Raw genomic sequence first — 25986 nt, 5'->3', positions numbered from 1 at the left:
TAACACGATCAACGCCTCGATAACTGGCCATTAATGTTCTCAGCAGACAAAATGTAGCTCAGTATAGCTCTGGGGATCGACTTGTGTTTTTCTGGGACGAGGGGAGGGGAGGAGAGGGAGGAGAGGGAGGAGAGGGGAGGAGAGGGGAGGAGAGGGGATTTGTGACTCGAAGAAGGAATATTTAATCGCTGTTCCTGACTTGAAGTACAGCTGAGCTCTCAGATCACTGATTACGGCCACTTGTCGCCACGTTTTTCTTTTCTTTGATTTGAATTCTCTGAGCTCTTGTCTGCTATTATTGGACAGACGTTGTCGTTATTGTTTTTTGCGTTGGAGTTCACGTCTCTTGCTCCTTTGCACTTTAAAGCTGACTTCCCAAATCTCACCTATCTTTTGGCCTGTCAGTATTTTAAGAGGGGGGGGGGGCTCTTGACGCCATTTGTAGATGATGCTGAAAACACACACACACACACACACACACACACACACACACACTTAGTGAATGATTTCGTATCAGTACTATGTGCTATGGCTATGCAAGACCATAGCACATAGTACAGAGTCAGTAACCGCATCATCAACATTTCCATCCTCTTACTTAATGTTTGGCTATATTCCCTTTAAAAAGATATTTATCTGTCTCTCAGATTACATGCCATTAATTATCATTTAACTCTCCTGACTAATTTCGAATATGTTGATTAGTTTAAAAGTAACACACTGTTTGTTTGTTTTTTGAAAATATAATGCTTATGAAATGTGATTTTGCTGGGTCATTTTTGGAGCTGTTTTTGAAAGAAAAAAAAAATGTAATCAAAGAAAAAGGGTTCCTCATGCATTGTAACCTGCTCAAAAAGAACAGATATGGGATGATCCTCTTATCAGACCCGCAACTTTTCCTCCGTCCAATCGCCGGCCTATTAGAGGAGTGCGCCGCGCAGCCAATCACAGGCCTCCCCTGCTCCGCTCCACTAATCGTGGATCAGCTACAACCGACTGCAGTCCGCAGCTCGGGGAGGGAGAGGCAGTCGCTGCCTTTCACTACTCGCTCTCTAGTTTATTATTAGCTCACTTTGGATCCGGCAGCAGGCTTCTTCTTGTCTTCTTCTTTCTTTACTTTCTCACGTCATCGGGATCTCAGGTAAAGGCGCGTGGGCGCTCCGCGGCTGTTTTTCGGCTCGATGGAAGCCGCTCCTGCCGGTCAGGCGGGACTCAATTGATGGGCCCTTCGTTTGTTTTTTTTTTGGTCCTCCTTCTTAATTTGAAGCCAAGCCGTCGGTAACGGAGCGCGCTGCTCTTCCTCCTCCTCCTCCCTGCTGCCGCCCCGATGTTTAAGACGGCCAATTACCCGACGGTGGACCCCGCGCCCACCATCATGCACGGCACCTGGTTCGCCACGGGGTGCCGAGAAACGCCCGTGGCGGTGGAGAAGCCGAAGAAGAAGAAGAAGAAGGCGGCGTTCAGCCTGGTCAAAATCATGTCCCTCGGCAACAAGAAGGAACACGGTCAGCATCCGCAGAACAACAACCAACACCACCAACAACAACAACAACAACAACAGCACCAACAACAACAACAACAACAGCAACAGCACCAACACAACCACCGCCAGCACCACCAGCACAACAACAACCTGCCCTTCGCGATCCACTGTCACATCGGGAAGGAGATCAAGCACATTTGCAGCAATTGCAGCCGCGGCAACGACACGCAGGACGGTGAGTGTGCGGAGAGGCTCGCGTCGCCCTGCGGTGCTGCCGGATGCTCTTCATGCTTCATCCTTAATGCTCTTGCGTGGTGCGCCGATGCCTCCATTGGAGCTCCATCGGCGGCTCCATCGGGGCTCCATCGGGGCTCCGGCCGAGCTCCATCGGGGCTCCGGCCGAGCTCTATCTGGGCTCCATCGGGGCTCCGGCCGGGCTCTATCGGGGCTCCATCGGGGCTCCATCGGGGCTCCGGCCGAGCTCTATCGGGGCTCCATCGGGGCTCCGGCCGAGCTCTATCGGGGCTCCATCGGGGCTCCATCGGGGCTCCATCAGGGCTCCATCGGGGCTCCATCGGGGCTCCATCGGGGCTCCATCGGGGCTCCATCGGGGCTCCATCGGGGCTCTATCGGGGCTCCATCGGGGGGTTTCAGTGAGCCATTTGCCTTTAGACGCAACGCAGCTGATTCATTGTCGCTGTTTTAGGAACTGCCGCCTCTGAACCTCAGAACTTCTTGTAGGCTCCTTGTTGGTTTTGCATCATAAAGAAAAAAAAATTATATATATATTTATGTGTGTGTGTGTGGCTTATTATGGGAGCTAAAGTATTGATTTACTATACCTATTTAGGTGGCATGAAGCTGTGCAGGCTGTGTGCACAAAGCCATTTCCAGCTCTGTGTCATTACATCATCACTCAGCCATCTTGGTATGCAAACAAGTGTTTTTGTTTTTTCTTTCTTTCTTTTAAATTAAAAGCAGCCACTCTGGCGTGTTTGCGCTCCAGTGGTGGAGAAGACTGGGCCGGATGTCACGTTATTATTTTTTTCATCACCATGGATACTTTTGCAGATTGAGTTTCTGAGCTGCTCTCTCCCACTCTGCCAGGAAGATTTCGTAAAGATTGAGATTAATTACGTCACCTTGCACTTGAGTTGTAGTAAATCTGTGGTGTTTTTTTCTTCATTTTGTGTCCCTGGAAACGATCCAGTTAAAGGAAGATAGGGACGTAAACACTGCACAAATACAGACAGACGCACGGTGGAGAATACACTGATGGTTCAGCCTCCCAGAGTGCACCAAATCTAATGTGTCGAGGCCTACAAAGAAGTGTTCCATGTTTTTCTTCTTTCTTTTATTGCAGTTCATAAAAGTGTGTCATCATTCTCGCTATCACAGAGTTGTTGTCACTCGGCTTTGATTTTCCTCTTTTGTCTTCCTGCCTTCATCGACTTTCGGACCTCCTAATGAAGTAATTTGACCCGTGTCTGTGTGTGTGTGTGTGTGTGTGTGTGTGGCTATTTATAGAGTGGCGGGAGTGCTAAGATGGTCGGCTCTGAGGCATCAGAGCGTTCAGTCGAAGGACTGATTTCCACTGCGTTACTGTCACAATATTTACCCTGCCGGTGTCATCACCCCCGGGGAGGCAACTGGCCCCGCGAAGTGACACCGTCCATGTTGGAAAACGCCGTGAACGTAGTGATTAGTAGAAAAACTCCCCTCTGGCGCGATGTGGTGGTGACACCAGCAAACCCATGGAACGCACGCATGAGAACGTGGCCCCCTTTTGGGAATATACTTTTTTTTTTTTTCCATTATTGTGATTCTGCACAGACTTGAACCTGCCGCAACGAGGTGGCGAAGCGTCCGCCATTCATTGCGATCTAAGCCGGGGAATTGTTGCTGCCGCAAGGCCCGGAAAGTCTTGAGGCCTGGCAGTGAATCCCCCGATGCGATACGGCAATCGTTAAGTTCGTTAAGAGTGGACCGACGCCTTTTGTGAGCTGTTGTTTAGAATAATGATGTTTTAGTTAATACTTTGTCGGTCTTTCGCTCCTTGCAAGATGGTCGCATTCAGCCGTTTGACTGTCGGGGCATGCTCCTTCCTTTTTTTAGACACCTTGAACTGGTTCTAGAGTTCAAAGGGCGCGGTGGGAAGACACTTCTATCTCTGAAGGCCCATCGGCGTTCTCAGCGAGTCTGTTTGAGTCGCAGCGTTCTGGTAAATTGGTCCTTTTTCTAGTCTTCCGACCACTCGAAGCGCTTCACCGCCACATGTCGTCATGAAGGCAGGGGCTCCCGTGCAAGGTGCCACCTGCCCATCAGGAACTCTAACATACCCATTCACACACTGCAGGCACAGCTCGCGGGATCAATTTGGGTTCAAGGGTCTTTGCCCAAGGAGAAAACATGAATCGAACCGCCGATCCTCTGATTTAGAAGGACCACCTCGCTCTACCTGCCGAGCCACAGCGGTGGAGCACCGCTGTGATCGTACCTCCTCAGCTAAAACTCTGTTTGTACTCTCAAACACGGCATGCCTTTTTTGCGTTTTCATTTAATAACATGTGTTATCAAACTCTTTTGATACCGAACGGTACGTAGAAGTCGTGATGGGCCTTGTAAATATTTGATGAGGAGCAGGAAAATGTGCCTTTTTAAAAAAAAAAAATAATAATAATTTTTAATGAGGTGCTGCTTATCAGTCTGTTTTTAATAGTGCGTTTTGGCATGCTGATACCAGTCGCTTGGTTGCAACCTCAAACTGTTTAGACTTGGAGCTAATGCTATGTGATCCGCGGGTTTGTTCACCCTCTACCCAACTCATCCGAGTCACGAGGGGATTCGGGGGTGGGGGGGGTGCTTGGCTCGGGTTCTTACTGCTCGGATCTCTGGGAGCAGAAGTGTCTGCTGCATTCACAGCCGTCTCTCCCGCATGATTACCAGAATATCACCTCCTCTGCATCCCCCATCTAACCTAGACTCTTGTTTTCCTTCTTTCTTTTCTTGTGCTTTTCATTCCCGTACAGCTGAGGAAGTAGAGAGGCTGGCCGCCATGCGTTCCGAGTCCTTGCTCTCCGGCTCCCACACTCCGCCCATCCGTCGTCGGAGCAAGTTTGCCACTCTGGGACGCCTCCTCAAGCCCTGGAAATGGAGGAAGAAGAAGAGTGAGAAGTTCAAGCAGACATCCGTTGGTACATGTCTTTTTCTTTTTCTTCTTCTTCTTATTTCCACAGCATGTTACAGCCATGTGATGTCATGCCCTCCCGTCTGGTTATCGTAAATGTGGAGTTTTCGTGCTTTCGAGGTTCCTTTCATCTTGCAGGCCAGTGTTTCTGAGGGGTGAGTGAAGGACCCGCTGCCTTCAGATGTGGCTGGACTTATTTTAAAAGTACACCGTCAGCCTGGTGGACAGGAGGAGACAATTTGTCAGACTGCATCTCGCGTCTGGGAAGAGGAATTCTTGCTCGTATAAAAGATGAGCAAATGCGGCGAGGCCTGAATCCGGTCTGCACAGGACAGGGCGTTCTGATTTTTTAGTTTTGTAATATTGTAAAATTAGCAGTTTCCCGGTTGTGAGCTTCCTCTCACAAGCACAAAGCAAGCATTTGACCTCCTTTGGTCGGCGTTACCGATCGGCTGAATGATTCGACCGTTGCAGCCGTCTCTCTGGACTACGTGGCCTTCCTTCCCCCCCCCCCCACAGTAAGACACAAACGTGCTGTTGAATTGTGTTTGTGAGCGTTCGACGCCGCGTGACTTTGTGACAATTCTACTGCAGTTTCAATAATAGATGAGCACTCGATCAAACAATCGTGGATGCCGTGTGATAACGGCATCTCCCCTGTCGTGGTGAAGGACAGCAATGAAGAGCTGAGCGACCGCCACAATGGCGTTAATGCACAGTGGAGTTGAGTGAAACAGGGCGCTCTTCATTGCTTTTGTTCATTGCTTTTGTTGCTGGAATTATGACCCACGGGAAACGACCTCCTAAGTGGAGTCTCCGTATCTCTGTGTGGTTTTTCTAGCTGCAGGCGGCGTGCAGTCATGGCGGCGTGCACTCGCGGCCGTCATAGTCTAGAGAAGTTGCTCAAGCCGCTACAAAATTCCTATTGAAGGGACAGGAAGTGGCTCGGGGATGAATTTGAGCAACACATGGCACATTGCACTGGGATTTAAAGCTCCGCAAGTAAATACATTTATATTAAACAGGGTCTCAAATGACGACGCATGGGTAATGTGACGAAGGGGTCGCTAGCCAATGATCACAATACATCTTCTTTTTTTTTTTTTTTAAATCACCACCCCGGATTTTGACAGTATTTTGTGAAATGGATGGTGCCCCAAGTTCAGCTGCTGGAAAGTCACGGTGTGTTATCTGGCTGAGCCCGTCCCGCGGTCCCAACAGCCGCACTGCATCCAGAGGTACGCATGAATAGCAAACGACAGCTGGAAGCATGGATTGGATTCTTGAGGAGGCATGATATCTAACGAGACCGAGCAAGGAAAGCGGAGAGTAAGTGGAAACTGATCATTTGGAGAAGGGAGCGACGCCATTATTTGCTCATTCCAGGAAGAGAGAGAGAGAGAGAGAGATGGCTGGCTCTGTGTAACTCTTTGCCCACTTAAAGTCCTCATTTCTGACGTGATGAAAACCGCGTTCAGAAGAAGTAAATTCCGCTTACTTCATCTAGGAAACGGTATTGACTTTGGTTGACCCCGTAGCTCCGCTATTGATTTGCGTTGTGAGTTTTTTTTTGTATTTATTTATTTTTTTAAATGGAACCGTGCCCATGCTGCTGTGCCCTCATTTCATTTGTCGACGCTAAGATGGCAGCCTATTTATTTACTAGCCTCAAAGCCTGGATTGGGATGACCTCCTTTTTTTTCTTTTTCTACGGATAAGAAAACTGCTGCCGCATGATTATGACAAATACTTTAATTAATTTATCGCACTTAATACTTTTAGCCTCCAACCTTGTTTTAAAAGCAACGGTTTACACCCCAGAATCACAATCCACGTAGTTCCATTCCATTGGAAGAGAAGGAAGAGATGTCCACGGCCGATATCTCCGAAACAATCTGGATTGATAAACGGCACCACAGGAAGAAGAAATAAAGGTTGAACTGTCCCTTTTTTTTTTTTTTTTTAAAGCAGGAAACGCGTGCCGTACACCACCGCCTCACATTCATCTCATCAAAGACAAAAGCTCGTCCCGGCAGTCGCCGTGCCGACGGGGCAGGCCAGCCTCTGGGCATGCAGATGTTGTCGGGGATAATTGGGCACTGAGCACAGTAGGATTATGAACGTGTTGTGATATTAAGCAGATGAAGGCCAACTCGGGGGGGGCGGGGTGTACAGTCGGGTGTCTTATCGTGCTCTGTACATTCAGCAGAGATTCATCAAAAGAACACGGTAGTCTGATGCTATCTCCCTCTTTTTTTTTCTTTTTTTTTTTCTAATCCAATTAATGTCAAGCAGTTCCTTGTGAACAGCGGTCGTCTAAACGCACCGTTTTTCTTCTCCGCTGTGTTTTTTTCAATTTTTTTCAAGGAGGCGTTTATCCACATCAAGCCTTTTAACGCGTGAGCGTCTCATTGATGAAGGGCTCCATGAAGGTTTTTTGTTGTTGTTTTTTTAATGCAGTGTTTTGCGAAGGCTGAGAGAATTGCCTCGCTAGAAGCGTCCACTCTGAGCCTCGGGGTCGGTACGATGCGTTCTGACCACCTGGGTCACTTTGCAGCGTAGTGTTCTCGGATCAATACCGCCTGTATATTCAGACATGCCAGCTTCATGAGATATGAGATATCTTGCATCCAGTGGCGTTAATGCCCCTCAGCCCAGTCATTGGCCTCATTGTGGACTCACAGCTGATGATGTGCCATTCTGGTGACCCGCTCTCGCAGGAACCTTCCTGATGAACATGAAATTCCAATTCTTGCACACTATTAATGCGCTCCTTAAATATTAAATCGAAATGTCATGCAAAGGACAGCCGGTGCGTTGTCCATTTCAACAATAGCGTCCTCTGTGTCGGACGCCGTGCGACAATCTGTCAAGACGTCTCCTCGCAAAGGCTTTTGAGCTGATGGTATTGCGTAACCGTGCACATCCCATAGCAGTTATGTCACAAAGCTTTGAGTAAATACTTTTCATTTATGGATGAGATGGCGGCATTAATCCCTGAACATGTCGCGGCCGTACGTCGACCTTTAGCCCCGGGTTTCAACCGCCGTGGCAAAGTGCTGGTGCTGATGTTTTCATTCGTCATTTTGATGAACATTGTGTCCGTCATTTAAAATATTATAAAAAAATAAAAAAATGTTCTAAAAGAAATGTCTTCGGTGCTGGAATCAAGTGTTCATTGAAGGATTTTTTTTTTTTTGTTTAAAGAAATTTAAATGCTACACAGGATTTTCTTTGCCGTCTTTTAATGACGTTCATCCCGAAAGAAGATGTATATTGTATTGACATTATATGACGATCGACTGCCACGATCCCTAGTTGTGATGACACTTTACCACCAGGTTTATCTTCCCTCCATTATCCCGCTACCGACTCTATTAATGGAAACCTCTCCCGGACATTTTAATGAAGTTTGAGACTGCACGAGGTGACACGTGTGTGTGACGCCTGCGGTGCTTCGCGTTAGAAACATCCCTCCATGTTGAATCTGGGCCAAGCGTTTGATGGGCGTATTTATTTACCCTTTGACTTGACCCAATGTTACTTATCTGTTGCGTCGGTGAAATAAATAATCCCTTTCTTTACGGAGCTGTCGGCATCGGGATGTACAAACGGTTCAATTTCCTTTTCATTTCACACTCTTCAATGTACCACTTCCTCGGGGCTCGATTGTGTGACGTATTGGGGGGGGGGGGGGATATTTTATCCTGGCTCGGAGCTGATCTCAAACGGGCTCCTCTTGAAAACCTTTTTTGAAATGTCGAGTGATATTGAACATCTGGTATCCGGGAGGAACTCATAACGGAGCGTTAGTGTTTGAAAGCGAAGAGGATCCACATTTGCCCGTCTGACATTTGCATGACTCTCATTTTTGTTTTGTTTTTTTAAATGTTCCTCCTGAGCAGTTGGTTTCAACTCCACTGCGTTGCGAGGCAAAGAGAGGCGGGGTCAAGCTGTGGGTATTCTCCTGAATCCACAGCGTCGGCATCGGACACGCCGCCCTCTGCTAGAGCCGGGACGAGGCCCCCGGGGTCATCTGGAAAGCACACGTGGCTCAATCTGAGATCTCCCTCTTCAGCAGCCGCTGCAGAGGCCTGCGGGGAGCTCCCGGCGCCGTGCGTTCAAGTGCCGTCGCTGATCCTCATCTCACATTCTTTTTTTTAAAAATTTGTTTCCATGCAGGGGTAGAATTTTTGAAATTACTAACATGATTTTTTTTTTTCAGCCGCTTTTGTTTCCGCCTACTGCGACGAGATTGTTAAGTGCCTCCAACTTTTGAAGCCTAAGAATAGAAGCAGTAGCTATGGGACGTGTTATCTTGTGCATAATGCACTACAATGAGGCGTGTTGTTGGAACGGCTCCTCCACCCCCTTTTAATCTCTTTTATGCATCAAGGTCCCATTTTCTTTTCTTTTTTTGGTCGCACAGTTTCACAGATTATCTTTACAACAAAATCCAGGATGTTACTAATACTGCAGTTCTCTCAACTGAAGTTGCTGGTAATTCAGATCTTTATATGATAAACGGTTGACATTTTTTAAAAACTACTACTTCCATTGTTGTCCTTTCGTTGCAGTGAGCATGGGCACTCTAGTTTGCTCCACATATGCCACCCTGCTGCTATACATACTAAATGTGTATTAATCCGCAGCTGAAAATAGTCCCCAGTAAATCTGCTACTTACTCCTGTTTGCTTAAAACTACAGCGCCCAGTGTGTTTTTGCCACGGACAGAATAGGGAAGGATTACGTTAGTTTTGGTCTATTCTTGGGACTTGTTGACAATAATATCGAATAATGCCTGATCTCTCATGTTATCAACAAAAACACTCTCTAAAAGAAAGGAAAGAACGAAGTGGGGGGGGGGGGGGGGGGGGGATTATTGCAAAAGACAGGGCGATCATTAAGTAATGGCCATGTCCCTCATAGACTTCCAGGTATTTCCATTATCATAAGTGAAACCTCTCCAAAAAGGCTCTGGAGGTCTCACTCTGTCTTTGTTTGGCCAAACCTTTGAATGACACTAATGTGAAGATGACTTTTGAACTGTTCTCTTGTGCCCCCTCAGCTCTGGAGAGGAAGATGTCAATGCGACAGAGCCGCGATGAGTTGATCAAGAGAGGAGTGCTGAAAGAGATCTTTGAAAAAGGTGAGCCGATGTTGGCAACCGTCTCGGTTTTAAGGAGAAACTGCATTAGCGGTAGAGGCGGTGCGCTGCATTTGGAAGTTGTTCGTCTCCTCATTAATCAGTAGTCTCTGAAGTGAGCTCGTCAAGATTCGGCATGGGCTTCTGGCGATATAATCTTTCATTATAGAGATTTTGTGGGGTTTTATACACTCTTTGATCTTGATTTGATGTGCCCTAGACGCCCCGTATTCAAAGCTAGAGAGTACGTTTGAGTCCCGACAGCCTCGGGACATCACAAACTAAGTTGGAGAAGCTCAGAGAGCCTCCTGCCAAGATGTGAACGGAGTAAATGGGGACACGTTATTGTTTTACAAAATGGACTTTACAAAGTGCAATGTTCAAAAATAAGAAGAAGGCCAAAACGAATGCCTCCAAACGTGCCGAAAATCAAGAACGGTTATGAATGGAATATTATATTTGTGCTTCTCCTGAAAGTATCTCCCCTATTTTTGCACAATAGGCAATGCAAGTTTATTTATAGAGCACAATTCATACACAAGGCAATTCAAAGTGCTTTAATAGCTGTGCCACTACCTTTTTAGAATGCAGTGCATATTAATTTGTCCAGGTGTCCCTGCCCAGTGACAACCTAGTTTCATCATCATAAAAAAGAAAAGCTTGTGTGCACAGCTTGATAGATCAGCAGTGGTTATTTGTATGCATGTCTAGTAAAGCTGCTTCACTAGACCACTAGAGTGACTGGCATTCATTCCCCCGATTTATAGATATACCACACAACTCGCTTTGTAGTCCAAAGAATCGACTCTGATCCAAATAGAAATGGGACAGCAGGGGCAAAAATATAACCACAATAGAAATAAAAGAAAATCCCATGATGTTGGCAGAAAGCTTTCATCCGATTGGCTGCTGGATTGTAAATCGGCTTTGCCATTTCTTTTGACTTCCACTCTGTGTTCCTGGATTTAATGTGGCGCACGCCAGCCAAACCCTAGATCACTAGATGGGGTGTGCTCAGTGGCGGAATCGAAAGATCCAATCCCATCCTTCCTCATGAGGACGCTTCAAAACGAGGGCCTTTTCTTTTTTTTTTTGAAGCTCTTTTTGTATGACAGCTGGTTACAACGTGCGATTTTGAATATGAGCAAAAACTCCCATGGAAGATTTTCTGAATGTTAGAAAGGTTATCTCTTCAAAAGGCTGTCAAGATGAACGCTCCCAACGTGAATGCAAAGTTCTGTCCAACTGCTTGGCTGACAGCGTTCCCTGGTCTGCTGTGTGCTGATAAAGGGCTCTCGGCCTTAGCTTTCTGAATCCACTTCCCATGGAACGGTCTTCCCGGGACGTGTCTTTCTTGTGCGGTCAAATCACGTTTCCGATGCTTGTCAGACTGACGCTGCTTTTTTTTAATTTTTTTTTTTACAAATGTTTAGCAACCGTTGAGTTTGGATCCTCGATGGACGGCAGAGTCTGCGCTCAGGAGCCCTCTATTAAGTCATGTATGGTCCTGCCCACCAAGAAATGTGTCACCTACTCGGGTGACCTTCAGGATAACCCCGCCAAGCCGCCGCTGTACCACAAAAAGCCTCCTGCTCTCCCTCCAAAGCCTTTCTCTAGGATCCCAAACCATAGCACAGGTCAGTTGATGCTCTGTTTCTCTTCATTTTGTTTTTAAACCCACATACAGAAATAGTTGTGGCCTACTTATTTATCACTTTCGGCAGTTCTTGTTTTTATTAAATGAGCCGTGACCGCTGTCGCTTTTAAAACCACTACCTGCGTTGCCCCACATGTGCACAGGATTATAGTAGTCTCATTAAAGTCCCCCGTGGTTATGTCAGCGGGGCTCTCCCTGTCATTGTCCGTCTGTCAGTCAGAGGGAAGTGGCATTATCCTGGCCTAGTTCCCACCGTCTGACCGTCCCAAAGCGATATAACACAAGTTGCACCCAGTATAAATGTCCAGAAACCCTTCTTTCTCTTCCGTTCCACTGATTCTTTTTCTTTTTAGATTCTTGCCAGCCAATGAAGTTGCCCTTTATGCCCGGGGGAAAGCACTCCCCGCCTCTGCCTCCCAAGAAAGTGATGATTTGTGTGCCTCCGGGGGGGACTGGACTCCTCCCCGTCTCCTTCCCCCAACGCCCTCTGCGCTCTCTCCCAAAAGTGTGGCCCTCCCCAGGGCATGTCGCTCCACCACGGCACCTTGCTGCCCTCCCACCTGGCCGCGCTGTCGGGCCTCCATCAGAGCCACGGCCACGGCCACCCGCTCCAGCTCCAGTACGGCAGCCTGCACGCGCCCAGCCGCATCATCGAGGAGCTCAATAAAACCCTGGCGCTCTCCATGCAGAGGTTTGAAAGGTTAGTGGCCATCAGCGCTCGGGTCATTCAGTCTGATTTGGGTCCTCCCAGTGAAGGCAGGCGGGGGGGGGGGGGGATTATGGATCGGCCTCTATTTGGCCATCCGTCTGTGCATCACATGATATCTTGTTTGCGTTTTTAACAAAACTGTTGAATGTGTGAAACTCTAAATATTTCACCGATGGAGGCAGTCGCTTGGCCTCAAAGGGGGTTGCCGGTGACGACATATTTTCCTTTTTTTAATTTTAGTTTTTAATAAATAATTATTGTGTGTAGAGTCTGTGGTCAATGTATCTCTTGTTCATATCAGAGTAATTACTTGGGGGGGGGGGCATTATAATTAGCATAGAGTCTGCCTGTTTACTCGGTTTTATGGAGGTCGCACGAGTCCTGCCGTGGAGCGCCGGTGTACAGGTCTTGAAAGTGTATGTGTGTATGCGTGGGATCGGGTTCATGGAGGAGGCGTCCCTCCAGCAGTTGCTATACAAGAGCAGCGTATTTTATTTTTTTAAGTTTTGTAGTAAAAAGAAAAGAAAAAGCAGCAGGGTTAGCGGATTGGACGTTATGTAACCACAGACATTAGGATCTCTTCATCACCAAAGCCATTTGGGCCGGGGATAGGGAAGTAATGGCCGTGACATTGCTCACAATTGGACTGAAAGCTCTGAAAGGTGTGGGGGGGGGGGGGGGGGGGCGGAGGGTTGTGTAACAGCGGGCTCGCCGCTCCACCTGGACCGCGGCGAATCGTTCCATGCAACATGCGATCGGGTCGGCTCCCGAGCCTTTACGTCTGTCACCCTGTTGTTGAATCATACGAGTGCAGTTGCTCTCGGCCTCTCGTGTAGCCCAGAGGATTGCATGGCATTGCGTAGGACTGCACAGAATCATATTTGGTATTTCTGCATTCAGGCTCTTTGTACTCCGGTCTCATTCAGCCAGAGTTCTGTATCTCCTCTCCCTCTGTGCTTGGATTAGAAACCCACTAAGCTATCATTGTACCAGAAGCCCCCCCTTTTTATTGTTTTCAATCACTTCATTTTCTGGATTGAGAGAGTTCAGAGAATTCAATAATACGACATGCCAGTGCCACGAACACTATTTTCTGTTAAAGAGATTAAAATGCATTTCCCTCCACCAGCTCGGCGTTGCACGGCGTTGGCCAGTGTTTCCCCCTGGACAGGAGAGAAGTGCCGTCTGTGATCATCGACTACGAGGATGACAAGGAGAACATGCCCAACGAGTGCGACTACGAGGATCTGCCCAGCATGTACAAGGACGAAGACGACGAGGACGACGACGAGGACGACGACGAGGACGACGACGATATATTTACAAGTGAGTGGCGGCAGTCAGGCCTCGGGGGGGCGGGGGGGGCTGCACAAACGAAGAGGTAAAGGTAGATTGACCAAAACAACAAAAGACGCCCCCCGGTTTTAGACTACAGTCGGCCATGTTTGGACCGTCCATCAAACCTTTGCAACTGCTTATTTCAGCATCTAAAACCACAACATACTAATTGTGTTATGTTCAGGTAGACTGGCGCAGAAGGTGCTGAGGAAAGACTCTCTGGCCATCAAGCTGAGCAACCGTCCATCCAAAAGAGAGCTGGAGGAGAAAAACATCCTGCCCATGCAGACGGATGAGGAGAGGGTGGAGTCCAGGCAGCAGATCGGCACCAAACTCACAAGGCGAGCACACGCACACACACACACACACACACACACACACGCACATTTTTAAAACATGAATACATTTACACACTCGTGCACAATTTATGGGCCAAATCATTGATTATCGCTCGAGCCCGCCTCAATCAAACCGACTGATTTGTCTTAGTTTGGGCCGACGTTGTTCTGGCTGGAGGAACTGTGACTCAGTCCAAAGCCGTTTCAAATGTGAGCCTTTTTTCTTTCTTTTCTTTTTCTTTTTTCTTCTTCTATTGAAACTCTTTTTCATATCCTTTCATTTTTTCCCCGTCTCAACATCCGATAAGGATAAACGCTTTATCTCGTTAAAATGAGGCTCTGAAAATGGAGCTGACCTAATTTCAGCGATTCATCACCATGCCCCCCCCCCCCCTCTCTTTTTTATCCCCCCCCCCTTCCTCCTGCCTGACTTCCTCCCGCGCTGACTGAATCACCACGGTGATGCATGTGCCAAACTATCTCTACCCGACTCCTCCACACAGCAGCACCACGCAATCCACTTCATACCAGCAGCTCTCTCTCTCTCTCTCTCTCTCTACCTCTACAGTGGTGCAGTGCGTACAAATCACAGGAATGTTTACACATATGTTGACATCATAAAGGTGACTTCTAGTAATCTATCAGATCAAACAACGTGATTATTCTCCCCCCCCCCCCCCCCCCCCCCTCCCCCCCCCCAAACGCATCACACGCCTTATTTGATGCTGCTCTGAGTGAAGAGAGGATGTGTTGGTAATGGGGGGACGCCTAGCACATTTTGGGTATAAATGAAAGCCGGAGAGCAAAAACGAGATGTGGGAAATAGGGTTGCAAGGGGAGGGATGGAGTGTCCCCCACTGTGATTGGAAGGCGGCGCGCGTTCCCAGAAGGCCGCCCTGCGTCGTTGTCATGTTCCCAGAAGGCTCCGGCACGGTGTCTTCTGATGTGCAGTTCACAATGTCATGCTTTTCTTCCTAGCCGTCCGTGTGGTGTAATGTTTGTGTGATTATGAGGCCGCACTGACCTCAGCTCGCAGAAACCCTGGAGAGGAACCCTTTCAGCTCTGTCCTCTTGAGAGAGTGCACCGCTGGGTCTTTGACTACATGTTTGGGACTCTTGCTCGCTTCGATATGTTTTTGCGTATTATTTTATGTAGTTTTTGTCTCTTCCCTTAAAGAACTCGTTTGACATTTTGGGAAATGGGCTTATTTGCTTTGTAGCTGAGAGTTTGACGAAGAGGTCAGGTAAATGTGAAGCTACAGCCAGCAGAGGCATAAAAGGGGGATACGGCTAGTAAAAACATCCACCTACCAGCACATGTAAAGCTTATGTGTTATATTTCATGAGCAGGCGCATTGATTTCCTGGTAAGAGACTCCGATAAAGCCAATCAGCGTATTCCCAAAACCAAGTTGTTGAGTCCACTTCATAATCAATATTACGAATTTGCCTCAGAGGGCTTTACAATCTGTACACATACGACATCCCTGACCTTTTGACCTCACATCGGATCAGGAAAAACTCCAAAGAAATAGAAAAAAACCTTTCACAGGGAAAAAAGGGAAGAAACCTTGAGGAGAGCAACAGAGGAGGATCCCTCTCCCCGGATGGACCGAAGCAATAGATGTCATGTGTACAGAATGAACAGAGTTACAGTTACGTAAACACATTACATGAATATGACCGAATGTATGAATGGACCTCCACAATCCATAAACCTGCTTGTGATGGAAATGGTTTGGAAAGGGTCGGTCGGCGCACGTTTATCTACAGTCGCCGCGTTTCCTGCTGACTGAATGCTCGGGATTCGGTGCTTTTTGACTTTTCCCGAACAAAAAAAACGAAGAAGAGACGCGCCGGTCCGAGCACAGACCTGCACACGGGAGCTGAGAGGGCCAGATGGCTGCCAGATCGGAACGAGATGCAATCATTGATCCGGTGCCCACTGTCGGGTCCACTCCCGCAGGGTCCTGACCCGGCGCTATAATAAGAGTCCCCACTGGAAGGCACTCAGAGTGACCTTTCTGTATCCGAGCCATTTGGAGATAATCTGTACATAATGCATAATGCGTCAGATCTTGCCGCAAATAAGAAAAAATGTGATGGGGAAACGGGCTCGGACGGCCATGTTCCTTGTGTCTTCGTCTGTGTGGTTTTCTTTTAGCCGCCTCGAGCGCTGGAACCTTTCAATGTGGCCGCGTCATCTTATTCGGGAATATCTGTTTTTCACTGGCCTCAATCCCTGCATTGCAGCAATCTATCACCATTCCATTAGAAAAGAGGATTTGGGGATCGTGGCGGACTGAATTATTTTTGGGAAAGTGTCGTCATGAGGCAAGAGCTTTAAAAAAAAAAGAAAAAAAAAAAGATATGTTGAGAAAACAACATTGTTGCTCATGAATAAGTTGTACAGGGACAGTAGGGAAATATAACATTGAGTTAATGTTATATTTAATTCAGCTTAACGCATTGCCTCTTTTCTCCAAAGCCCAGGGTTGTCAGTTGTAAAAGCACTCATGCTGAAAGGCAAAATGTGAATAAGATAACGTGACCGGGAGCTGCTGTCAAAGCAGTGAGGAAAAAAACCCAGCGGCTTTCCTTTGAACTATTTATTTCACAGAAGCAGAACCAGTGAAACGTTTGACTTTCGCTCGAAACGACAGTTGATGTTCACATTATTTACATTTTACATGTAAAGTAGGTTGATTTGCATCCCTCACTTCATATCCATAGTTTGACCTTGCTGACCTGTGTCCAGGGTTCATGTGCTGACGATGCATGTTTGTTTCTTACCAGGCGCTTGAGTCAGAGACCCACGGCGGAGGAGCTGGAGCAGAGGAACATCCTCAAACGTGAGTGTCTCTTCACTATACTTACCATCATCTCTTTTAAAGTGAGCTCACATATAAGACAAAATAAATGACAAAACCTCCGAAATGACCCTCTACGTGAGTTCGTCATCAAACCATGTTGGCCTCAGCCTGGTCACAGAGGGCGAGCTGTGTGAACGCTGGTGGCATCTATCTTCTATAGACAGACGGGGCACCGGGGCCCCCCCCGAGCAGACTGGTTGCTTTGCTCCAACACATGCAGTATCGGAGAGAAGCAGCTCTGTCACCGGGGACCCAGCGTCTCTCACATCAAAGGGCCCCATCTACCAGCAGGAAAAATACAAAGCCTAAGAATTCACGTGTGACGAGTCACGTCCTCTCCACTCGCAGCACAGTGCCAAGGTTAAGCTTAATTTTCTGGGGCGGAATCCAGAGCTGCGAGGAGCACCACGTATACAGTGTGTGTGTGTGTGTGTGTGTGTGTGTGTGTGTGCACAGGCGCAGTTTCGCCTGCCAAAGCTTTCGCAAACGGGAGCCGTGTCCCAGAATGCCTTTTTGTGTACTCTCGGGCTCTCCTTTGAACTCGCGCCTCTGAGCTGGAGCTTGTTTGTTGTTGTTGTTTTGTCTCTTTTGAATACATGTATAGTGCAACACAAGGCTCGTGGCGAGATGCAAGAGCTCTACGTGATTGGAAAATCATCCGTAGTAAAATGAAGGAATGTTTATGCGTAAATGGGTTAATCACTTGACCAAAAAGCCCTGGGACGGCTTGAAAGGAACGGAGCAATCCTTCTCCCCCGGTGCCCATTCCTAATAGCATCAAACGGCGAATGATGGAAACAAAATTTCCAAAGTTTGAAACGTATCCAGTTCAGTGTGAGTCTAATGAGCCAAAATAAGGCATCACGGTGCGTGTTGTCTTAAGCGTTTTGTGCACAACTCGTAGAGTAACCGCTCGTCCTCTCGTTCTCTTGCAGCTCGCAATGAGCTGGAGGAAATGGAGGAGAAGAGGGAGATAAAACGAAGGCTAACGCGAAAGGTGAGTCCAAAATAGCTGTCCTTGTCGCCCTTGGCCCTCCAGCGTGTTGGCTGCCAACTCCTTTGACCCCCCCCCCCCCTCACTTTTGATTACGTTCTCGCACTTTCTGCTCACCTGTGGACACGCTGCTCAAAACAAAAATATCTCACAGCTGTTGGAGGGATTTCATTTTCACATGCCTTTTTGTTGTGTTCAGCGGCCGGTGCTGTAATGAACACAATATGTGTTTTTGTTTGTTTCTTTTACGAAATGCACGGGCCAATACGCCCGATTTTTGTTTGTGTAAAACTCTTGTCGAAAATTCTGATAAGGATACCGATAACATCAACATATTTCTGATTGAAAGTTTGTTGCGTTGTTGTTCATCAACGTCCTCCACGCCGATACTGATAACTGTGATCGGCTAATATTGGTCGATACACAGATTTATTTTTAGCCCACGGATTCAATACGTAATTGTGAATGTCGTTGTGTGATCTTGAAGAAAGACTGAATGTGGAAAAGGAAGTGAATATGGGAGGAATCCGCTACTGGGAATGCTGCGCCTGGTCTTCTGTTCTCCAACTCATTTGTTTTTTCTTTCCAGCTGAGCCAGAGGCCCACTGTGGAGGAGCTGAGACAGGCCAAGATTCTCATCCAATTCAGTGACTATGTGGAGGTGTCAGACGCCCAGGACTACGACAGGCGGGCGGATAAACCCTGGACCCGGCTCACAGCCGCTGACAAGGCCAGTATCGCACTTCTCCTAATGGTCTTAAGATCTCTGCTCCTCATGTGACGCGACCCCTAAGGCAGCAGAGCAATGATAGCAGGACGTGTTATGTCCTCCCTCCTGCTCCTCTATTACAGCATGTGGCATGTCCCCCCCCCCCCCTGCTACTCACAGCAGTCCATGCGACTGACTTTTAATGAGGTCTTGATTTTTATTTATTTTATTTGTATGTTATCCAGAGATACCTCCTTTTTTTTTGCTTTTGACCATGTGCAGTTCTGAACACGGCAGCTCACACCTGAGGAGCGCTCATGTGACAGATCACGGGGATTCAGAGCGTTTTTTTTCCGATTATGCAACAACTCCCCTTACATAAGAGAGCACTCGCACAAGCACTGCCTCAGGACCCCTCCGCCGCAGCGAGGCTCTGCTCCGATTAATTTTTTTGCTAACCATCTAGCACAGATTTAAATAGCGTTTGTTCTCCCGTCGCAGCCATTTTCTTGAGTCATGCCGAATATCAAAAGCGGTGACATCACTTGCCTGGGTTGCTGTCACAACGCATAACATTTTAGAGGGGGATGTAAGCTTATTAAAAAAGAAAAGAAAAGGCACAGTTCGCTGGAACTTTGACTCATCCTCACTTTGAGAAGATCTCTGCGCAATCATCCTGCCCTTGGGCAAAGCACTCTGCCCTGCACTGGGTGTACATGAATGGAAGCGGCTGTCGGTTTGTGCTAAAAAAAAAATTAAAAAACGACCTGGAAAAGTGTTGCTGACCTTCTAAATGTCAAACCTCAGATCTTTAGCAACCTGGGAATACGTTTGAGTTTATTTTGATCCAAGCACCGACGGCCTCTAACGCCTAAACATGATGTTCCGCTCTCTCTTAGTAAATCGTTATGACTAGTTTTAGAAAGCACAGGTTGACTACCCGGGTGGAACAGCAACAGATTATATAGTTCTGTTGATGCCCTCTGATGTCTCGAGGGCGAGGACACTGAGGGCTCTCGTGATGCCAGAAGAGAATTCTGCAGAATATTTCCAATTCGTGGCCTCCAGATAAGCGTAAATGATGCATGAAGCATGCTTAAAAGGAGGCAGTTAGTGTGCCTCGCCTCGCCTCGCCTCTCTCTCTCTCTCTCTCTCTCTCAAATGTCCTTCTCGTTTGTCCTCCGCAGGCGGCGATACGGAAGGAGCTCAACGATTTCAAGAGCCACGAGATGGAAGTGCACGAGTCGAGTCGCCATTTAACCAGGTAACGCGCAGAATCCGCGAGTTTGCGCCTCCCTGGCTGAGGTGAGGAAATGCATTGAGACGTTTTTCTTTCTCTCTCTCTCTCTCTCTCTCTCTCTCTTGCTCTTCATCGCTCAGGTTTCACAGACCATAGAAGACCACCACTGTCTTGAGCAGTGCCAGACCGGCGCTCTCCTCCACTGAGAACCTTAAGTGCTGGACAGTAAAATGGTGCCCGTTTCTACAATAAGGCCATGTCTTCTGAAATGCCTTTTTTCCAAGACTCACATGACAGAGTCGGTACGACGCTTACAAGACGCAGACGCCCACCACTCCATCCACTGTAGTAGCACACGGATGACCCCCCCAACCCAACCCCCTCCTCTATGGAATTAGCTTGACCATCTCTTCAACCTCTCTCTCTCTCTCTCTCTCTCTCTCTCTCTCTCTCTCTCTCTCTCTCTCTCTCTCTCTCTCTCTCTCTCTCTCTCTCTCTCTCTCTCTCTCTCTCTCTCTCTCTCTCTCTCTCTCTCTCTCCCCCCGCTGGGCTCTTTGACCGCGGGAGAGCTTTTGTTCACTATTGATTTGACACTTCCGACATCTGCCGAGGGTTCATCGGCAACACCCGTGGACTCGTCTCAGTGGACATGTTTTTAATCCCTCTGCTTAATTACGCTGCCACCCCGCCACCCCTGGACTCCTCTCGTCCTCACTGTTCGAGGACGCAGGTTTGATTTCTCTGAGCTCGACCACATCGGAAGGAGATCCATCTTTGCTGCACCTGCCGGGACTTAAAACAAAAGACACGCAGGAGGGAGGGAAGGGTCCAACTGTCAGAATCGTGTGCAATATTTTCTTTCCTCTGCTATTCCTAGGCTATATCACCCCCTAGAGTCCCCTCTGTGTCATTACTATGTAGTCCCAAACCCCATATGTGCAATTCTCACTGTACCGACAATGTTGACATCTAATTGCTAACTGTGAATTTTGAGACTGGGCGACGCCCGCGCGCTCTCCAAATGTACATTTTGTTTATACTGAAGAAGGAAAATTGCATTTAAAGAAGAATCACACTTGACAAAGAGTCACTCGCGTCACAAACGTTTGAGTTTAATGTAACAATTGCAGGCTGGCGGATATGTTCTGGTTCCAGTGTGCGCAACAATGATCTGTTTTATATTTTTTTTTTTTCGATAGACGCACTTGGATCATAAGTTATTTAATTTCTGTGTTTTTACATGTTCCCAGAAGGTATTCAGCTCTTTTGGATTGGAAGCTGAATACCAAGAGCTGGCTCATCACGTTGTTTATCCCTTCCTCTTTCTTTCTTTTTTATGTGTGCGTTTACGGCAGTGTTTGTGATGATATTTGCTCATAATGTACATTGTACTATACACTTTACTTTTTTTACTTGTGTTATTATAAGCTTTTGACAAAGCAATATCAGTTGTTTGTAGAGAAAAAGGTTAAACTACAGGTGTACCCTCCACTCTTTTTATCCGTGCTTACACACACACTACGTCACACTTCAGGGTTCTATTTTTCTTTTCTACTTTTAGGAAGGCTTTATTCAGGAGGACTTTTTATTTTTCTTGTGCGTTTCTCTTGACTGAGCCACCAAAAAAAAAAAAAAAACATCTGCCTCTTGCACAGGTTTCCAACTCATTCAGAAACGATTTGATTCCGTCTCAAATCTCACGATTGAACACGACGATGCAATCTCAATTTTGAAACACGAGTCCAGGTAGAAGCGTATTCGTTGAGTCAGGATTTTTAAATTTGTAATGCTGAAATTCTTTGCACTGTTCAGAGTTTGGCTTTACAGCGGTCACTGTTTTTAAGGTCAGGGGCCCCCGCGCGTGTAACATATTGTTGGATGTCTGATCGCGTCAAAAGGTCTTGTCCCCCGATCACTGATCCCACACCAGTATTCAATGCTCATAAGCTTTATGTACACAGACTATTTTTTATTATTTTTTACTGTATTACGTTTGGAGTTGCAATATGAAATCCTTTGTTTGTCAGGTGACGAAAAGGGGTCGAGGCGAAAGGCTGTCGGCCTCCTCCCATGATGCATCTGTCCGCGAAGGAAAATGTGTTCTCCCTTTTTATTTTCAAGGTCTCGATCGGTGATTGATGGATGGCCCAATAAAACCCGGCGGGGAGGGGACATAGAAAATTGTCTTGCACTTTATGGTTTTTATGTGAAATAATATGGGTTTTGTTACAGTTCGGAGCAGTTAATCCTCGGACTCAGGACATCCTCGCGTCACGTTGCTCCTTTTTGTAAAATCAATATTTCATTGGGTCATCTAATCTCAGAGGCTTTGAAATATTAGGTCATGTCTGTGTTTAGAACCAGCTTCTGTGTGATTCCAGCATCATGACATTATTTTTTTTAAATGTTACCATCCGTAGGTTTTCGGTACAATGGAGCATAAATAGGAATTAACTACGCCAATACGCTCCCGTTGTCAGTTCGGCTCAGGGAAACCGACCTGAGCCGCGGAGCATGAGGTTTTCCATTTTGCTGGAATCAAAGGGACATGAATTCAGCAATAATCTCTTTCCTTTTACATGTTGATGGAGCAACTGAACCAATTTGTTTCTTTTTTTGAAATACAGAATAACATGTAAAGGATACATCATGACAATTAAATCCCATTTCTGAATGCATTTGCATTGTTTTGAGTTTTTTTAAGGGAGAAGGGGAAAAAACAACTCCTCCAAAGGTTTGCCATCGAGGGATTTGAGACACTAACACTGATGCATCGCAGCATATTGCCAAAAACTACATGCTTTACACATTTATTCCCCATTTGACTCATTATTCTCTGTTAAGGGCCCGTTTAACTCATTATTTACTCTGTACGTCATATCAATTTGTATTAGATAATATTGAGTTGTTCAGGTGAAACTCATTCAGACCGTGAGAGAAGTCCTTATGGACGCAATGCGTGGCTACACATGCTGTCTGATTTCCACCAAGGGAGATCTGACCACGGCTGCAAATACATGACGCACTAAAAAAAATCTTATCTAAGATTATCTTTTTAATACACTACTCTAAAAAGGTAACACACACACACACACACACACACACACACACACACGCCATCTCATCAGGAGGTAGCCTGCATCTGCTCTAATTATAAATTGATGTTTGACATCCTTTTATTGTTCCATCTTTTAAAGTCTGTTTCTTTTTTAAACTATGAAATGGAGCCCTTATGTGCATCATGGTAGGGGAGGGAACATAAGGGAAGGTTAAAGCAAGTAGGATATGTACACGTGTGATGCATGCTGCTTTGTTTCTAGTTTTAGATAAGTCAGTAAATAAGTTCCATTTCCGCAGGTCATGTTACTTTTGAAGGACATCTGCAAAAAAAAACAACTGCGTGCAAAAGCTCCGGAATTTAAATTACCATGCATGATATGCAAACACGTCATATGCATTTGGCAATGAGCTAAATCAGGATTGTGCACGTCTAACAGTTGCATAACCTCTTTGGCTTGAACCAATTTAGAGAAATGGTGAGCTTAAAAAAAACTGAAACCACCGGCCTTGCTTTTTGCTCAGGGTCGCTGCGTCCTCAACAGGAGACAAACAAACCCCAAATCAACTCGTTTAAATCAACAGCGTTGCGGTACGCTCCACTAGATGGCGAGACATACACTAGAATGAGGGGCCCTGATCCCTCTGTGACGGCCTTGTGAAATGGCGTCCTGAGGAGATGGGGGCTGAAGTTATTTGCCTCGTCACCACTAGTCTGAAATAAATGCACAACCGAGGCTCCGCGTCATGACACTTGTGAGGAAACGAACGGAGCACCGAGTAGTCGACGGCTCAGAAGTTTCCCCTCGTCCTCAACAGTTGACAGCTGAGTGAGTAACGGCTGTTTGTGCGGTAACTTCACCACGACGAGTGACGTCACTACGCCCGCTTTTATTCACCGACGGCGTCCACGGGTCGCCCCGGGATACGAAACACTACAACCACAGCGACGACAACAGACAGGAGGAAGTACTTCTGCGGCCGCGCGCGCCGAACGTTTTATACGAGCTATGTTTACGCCTCCCCTCGGTCCCCCGCCTCGCCGGACGCAAAGCATCACGGGAAATGTATTCGTGACGTCGGTTCTCTCCCTCTGTGCGGCGACGGCGGCGCGGCTTTCCGGCGAAATACACTTCCCACAAGCCCCCGCGTTGTTGTTAGCGACCCCATCTTGTGTCGTCCTCATGAATATATAGCAGCCAGTATTTGCGTAGGAGGTCGGCCGACGTTCATTTCATATTCCGGCGCTGTGTTTTCGGTTCAAATGGGACGTGCAGTCACGTCTCCGCCCTGATCTGTCCCCGCGCGCCCAGCCTCTTCCGAGCGAATTTAATCGGTGAAATGCTGATTATTTTTTTTTTTTTACGGAGAGGGGGGAGCGGAGGAGACTCCGACGAGGAAAGGAAGCCAAGAAGTGAATGACTACTAGTGGAATAAGTCAGCTACACCGCCCTGTTGGTGGACATGTACCGCGGCGGGCACGCTTTTTACGGCTTTTAAATGTAGAGGCTGGAGGTGTAACCAAGTGCGCACTGTTATTTATTTCGAGCGGGGGGACTTTTCATTGGCAGAGATGGAAAGCGTGCAGGCTGTCGCCGAGGACGGCGCGTCGGATGGAGGCGCGACCAAGTTGATGAAGAAGCCCAGCGGACTGTCTGTCGCCCGGGGGACTCCGGCGGATGATGGCGGTGGACACTCGGCACCCTCCCGCGTCGAGGGGAAGAACGGGAACAGCCTCCCCCAGCCCGCCTCTGCGAGTGCGTCAAAACGAGCTGTGGCGTCTAATGGCCGGGGCTCGTCCAGCAACTCCAGCTCCCTCCTGTTGAGACGGAGGCGCTTGAAGAGGAACCTCTCCGCCGCAGCTGCGGCCACCGCCGCCTGCGGCGCCAAGATGAACTCGGCCCTGTCCTCTGCGTCTCTCCACACCCGGAGCCTGGACAGAAAGACCCTGCTGAAGCACCGGCAGAACATGCAGCTGCAGCCCGCGGATCGCGAGTGGGTGAGAGCGGATCTCCACCGGGGCTCCGTGCACGTCCACGAGAGACTGACGCCCTCGTATCCCAGGCCGGTTCTTTGCACTATGGACACCACGGCCGGCGAGGTGGCGCTCCGACTGAGCAAACTCTGCAGCAAGTCGAGCTCGGTCGTGCGCATTTTTTGTAAAGACAACCCCAAGACTGACCAAAATGGCAACTGCAATGTGAAGTACGAGTACAGCGATAACCCGTGCAAGGTGAACGAGGACTCGAGTGTGAAACGGAACCACCTGACCCCCCTGGAGTCCGCAGAACTCAGGGGCCACCCGAGTGACAGGCTGAGGCTGCTGCTCATGGAGGATGCGGACGAGAGGCGAAAGCAACAGGACGCGGATGGGAAACTTTTCACCCCGGAATCGGAGTCGCAGGACAACATCGCCTGTTCGCTGTCCGATTTGAACTCAAACTCTAACATGGACACCCCCGACGGCGACGACTCGGAGCACAGGAACTGCCTGGACAGCTACGGGTTGAACTCCGGCTCGGATGTGGAGAGCAGTGCGTTCGATGACCTGAGCTCCGGGGGGGCCCGGCTCAGCGAGCACAGGGACTCCCTGAGCGATGACATGGTCCTGGGCACGGAGGCGTCCATCCTCAGCCCCTCGTTCGACAGTGCCACAGAGGGCCACGACACGTACGGCAGCTCCTCGGACGAGCTGGACCTCGACGGTCCGGCGTCGAGCGCCAGCATGGAGCCCATCACGCAACGCCACGCCAACGGGATCAAACAGCGCGGCGTCGGGCATTTGAACAACATGACGACCAACGTGAGGCCAGAGTGCAGACTCGGCCCACGCGGTCTGGGCAGCCTGCCAGCCAGCAGCAGCGCCGGCTCTTTGTCAAGAGCCTGTTCTACAGGTAATGCACCTGATAGCCAAGATCCGGACTGTGGCCGAGGCGCTGCGAAATCCGGGCAGACCGCAGGCCACAATGGGGATCCCTGCGATGCCAGCCCCATGCTGTATGTGCAGATGCATGGCGAGGCTGTCAGGAGGCTTAGCCCAGATGAGAGGCCTCTGCAGATCCAGAATGACTTTCTCTTTAAGCTCGGATTTAAGGACCCGTGGAGAGTTCAAGAGGAAGGGCTTAACACGGAGATTGGCTCCTTGTTACGCTTCTATGCAGGTGAGTGAAACGATGCTCTCGAGATGGAATCGCACCCCCCCCCACCTTTTTTTTTTTAACACACTACGTAGTTTGGACCCCTGTGCGTTTTTGTA

The 25986-nt window shown here is 48.0% G+C and overlaps 2 protein-coding genes across 2 annotated transcripts in view; both read left to right on the top strand.

Moving 5' to 3' along the window:
* LOC117746416 (phosphatase and actin regulator 1-like) overlaps positions 1-19934 on the top strand; it is a 37664-nt gene extending 17730 nt beyond the window's left edge. The window contains exons 3-14 of the mRNA XM_034555514.1: positions 4513-4677; positions 9739-9819; positions 11250-11453; positions 11827-11939; positions 11980-12173; positions 13312-13512; positions 13709-13861; positions 16654-16709; positions 17666-17727; positions 18314-18454; positions 19621-19697; positions 19814-19934. Coding sequence (XP_034411405.1) covers positions 4513-4677; positions 9739-9819; positions 11250-11453; positions 11827-11939; positions 11980-12173; positions 13312-13512; positions 13709-13861; positions 16654-16709; positions 17666-17727; positions 18314-18454; positions 19621-19697; positions 19814-19829 — 1463 coding nt within the window. The 3' untranslated portion in view covers positions 19830-19934. The remainder of the gene's footprint in view (positions 1-4512; positions 4678-9738; positions 9820-11249; positions 11454-11826; positions 11940-11979; positions 12174-13311; positions 13513-13708; positions 13862-16653; positions 16710-17665; positions 17728-18313; positions 18455-19620; positions 19698-19813) is intronic.
* Positions 19935-23967: 4033 nt separating this feature from the next.
* Positions 23968-25986, top strand: part of phlpp1 (PH domain and leucine rich repeat protein phosphatase 1) — a 40456-nt gene continuing 38437 nt past the window's right edge. Inside the window, exon 1 of the mRNA XM_034555381.1 lies at positions 23968-25891. Coding sequence (XP_034411272.1) covers positions 24304-25891 — 1588 coding nt within the window. The 5' untranslated portion in view covers positions 23968-24303. The remainder of the gene's footprint in view (positions 25892-25986) is intronic.

This window comes from Cyclopterus lumpus, chromosome 17 (assembly GCF_009769545.1).
Source record: "Cyclopterus lumpus isolate fCycLum1 chromosome 17, fCycLum1.pri, whole genome shotgun sequence".
NCBI lineage: Eukaryota > Metazoa > Chordata > Actinopteri > Perciformes > Cyclopteridae > Cyclopterus > Cyclopterus lumpus.
Note: the sequence above shows the minus strand (reverse complement) of the source record. Positions and strands in the feature narration are given on the sequence as shown.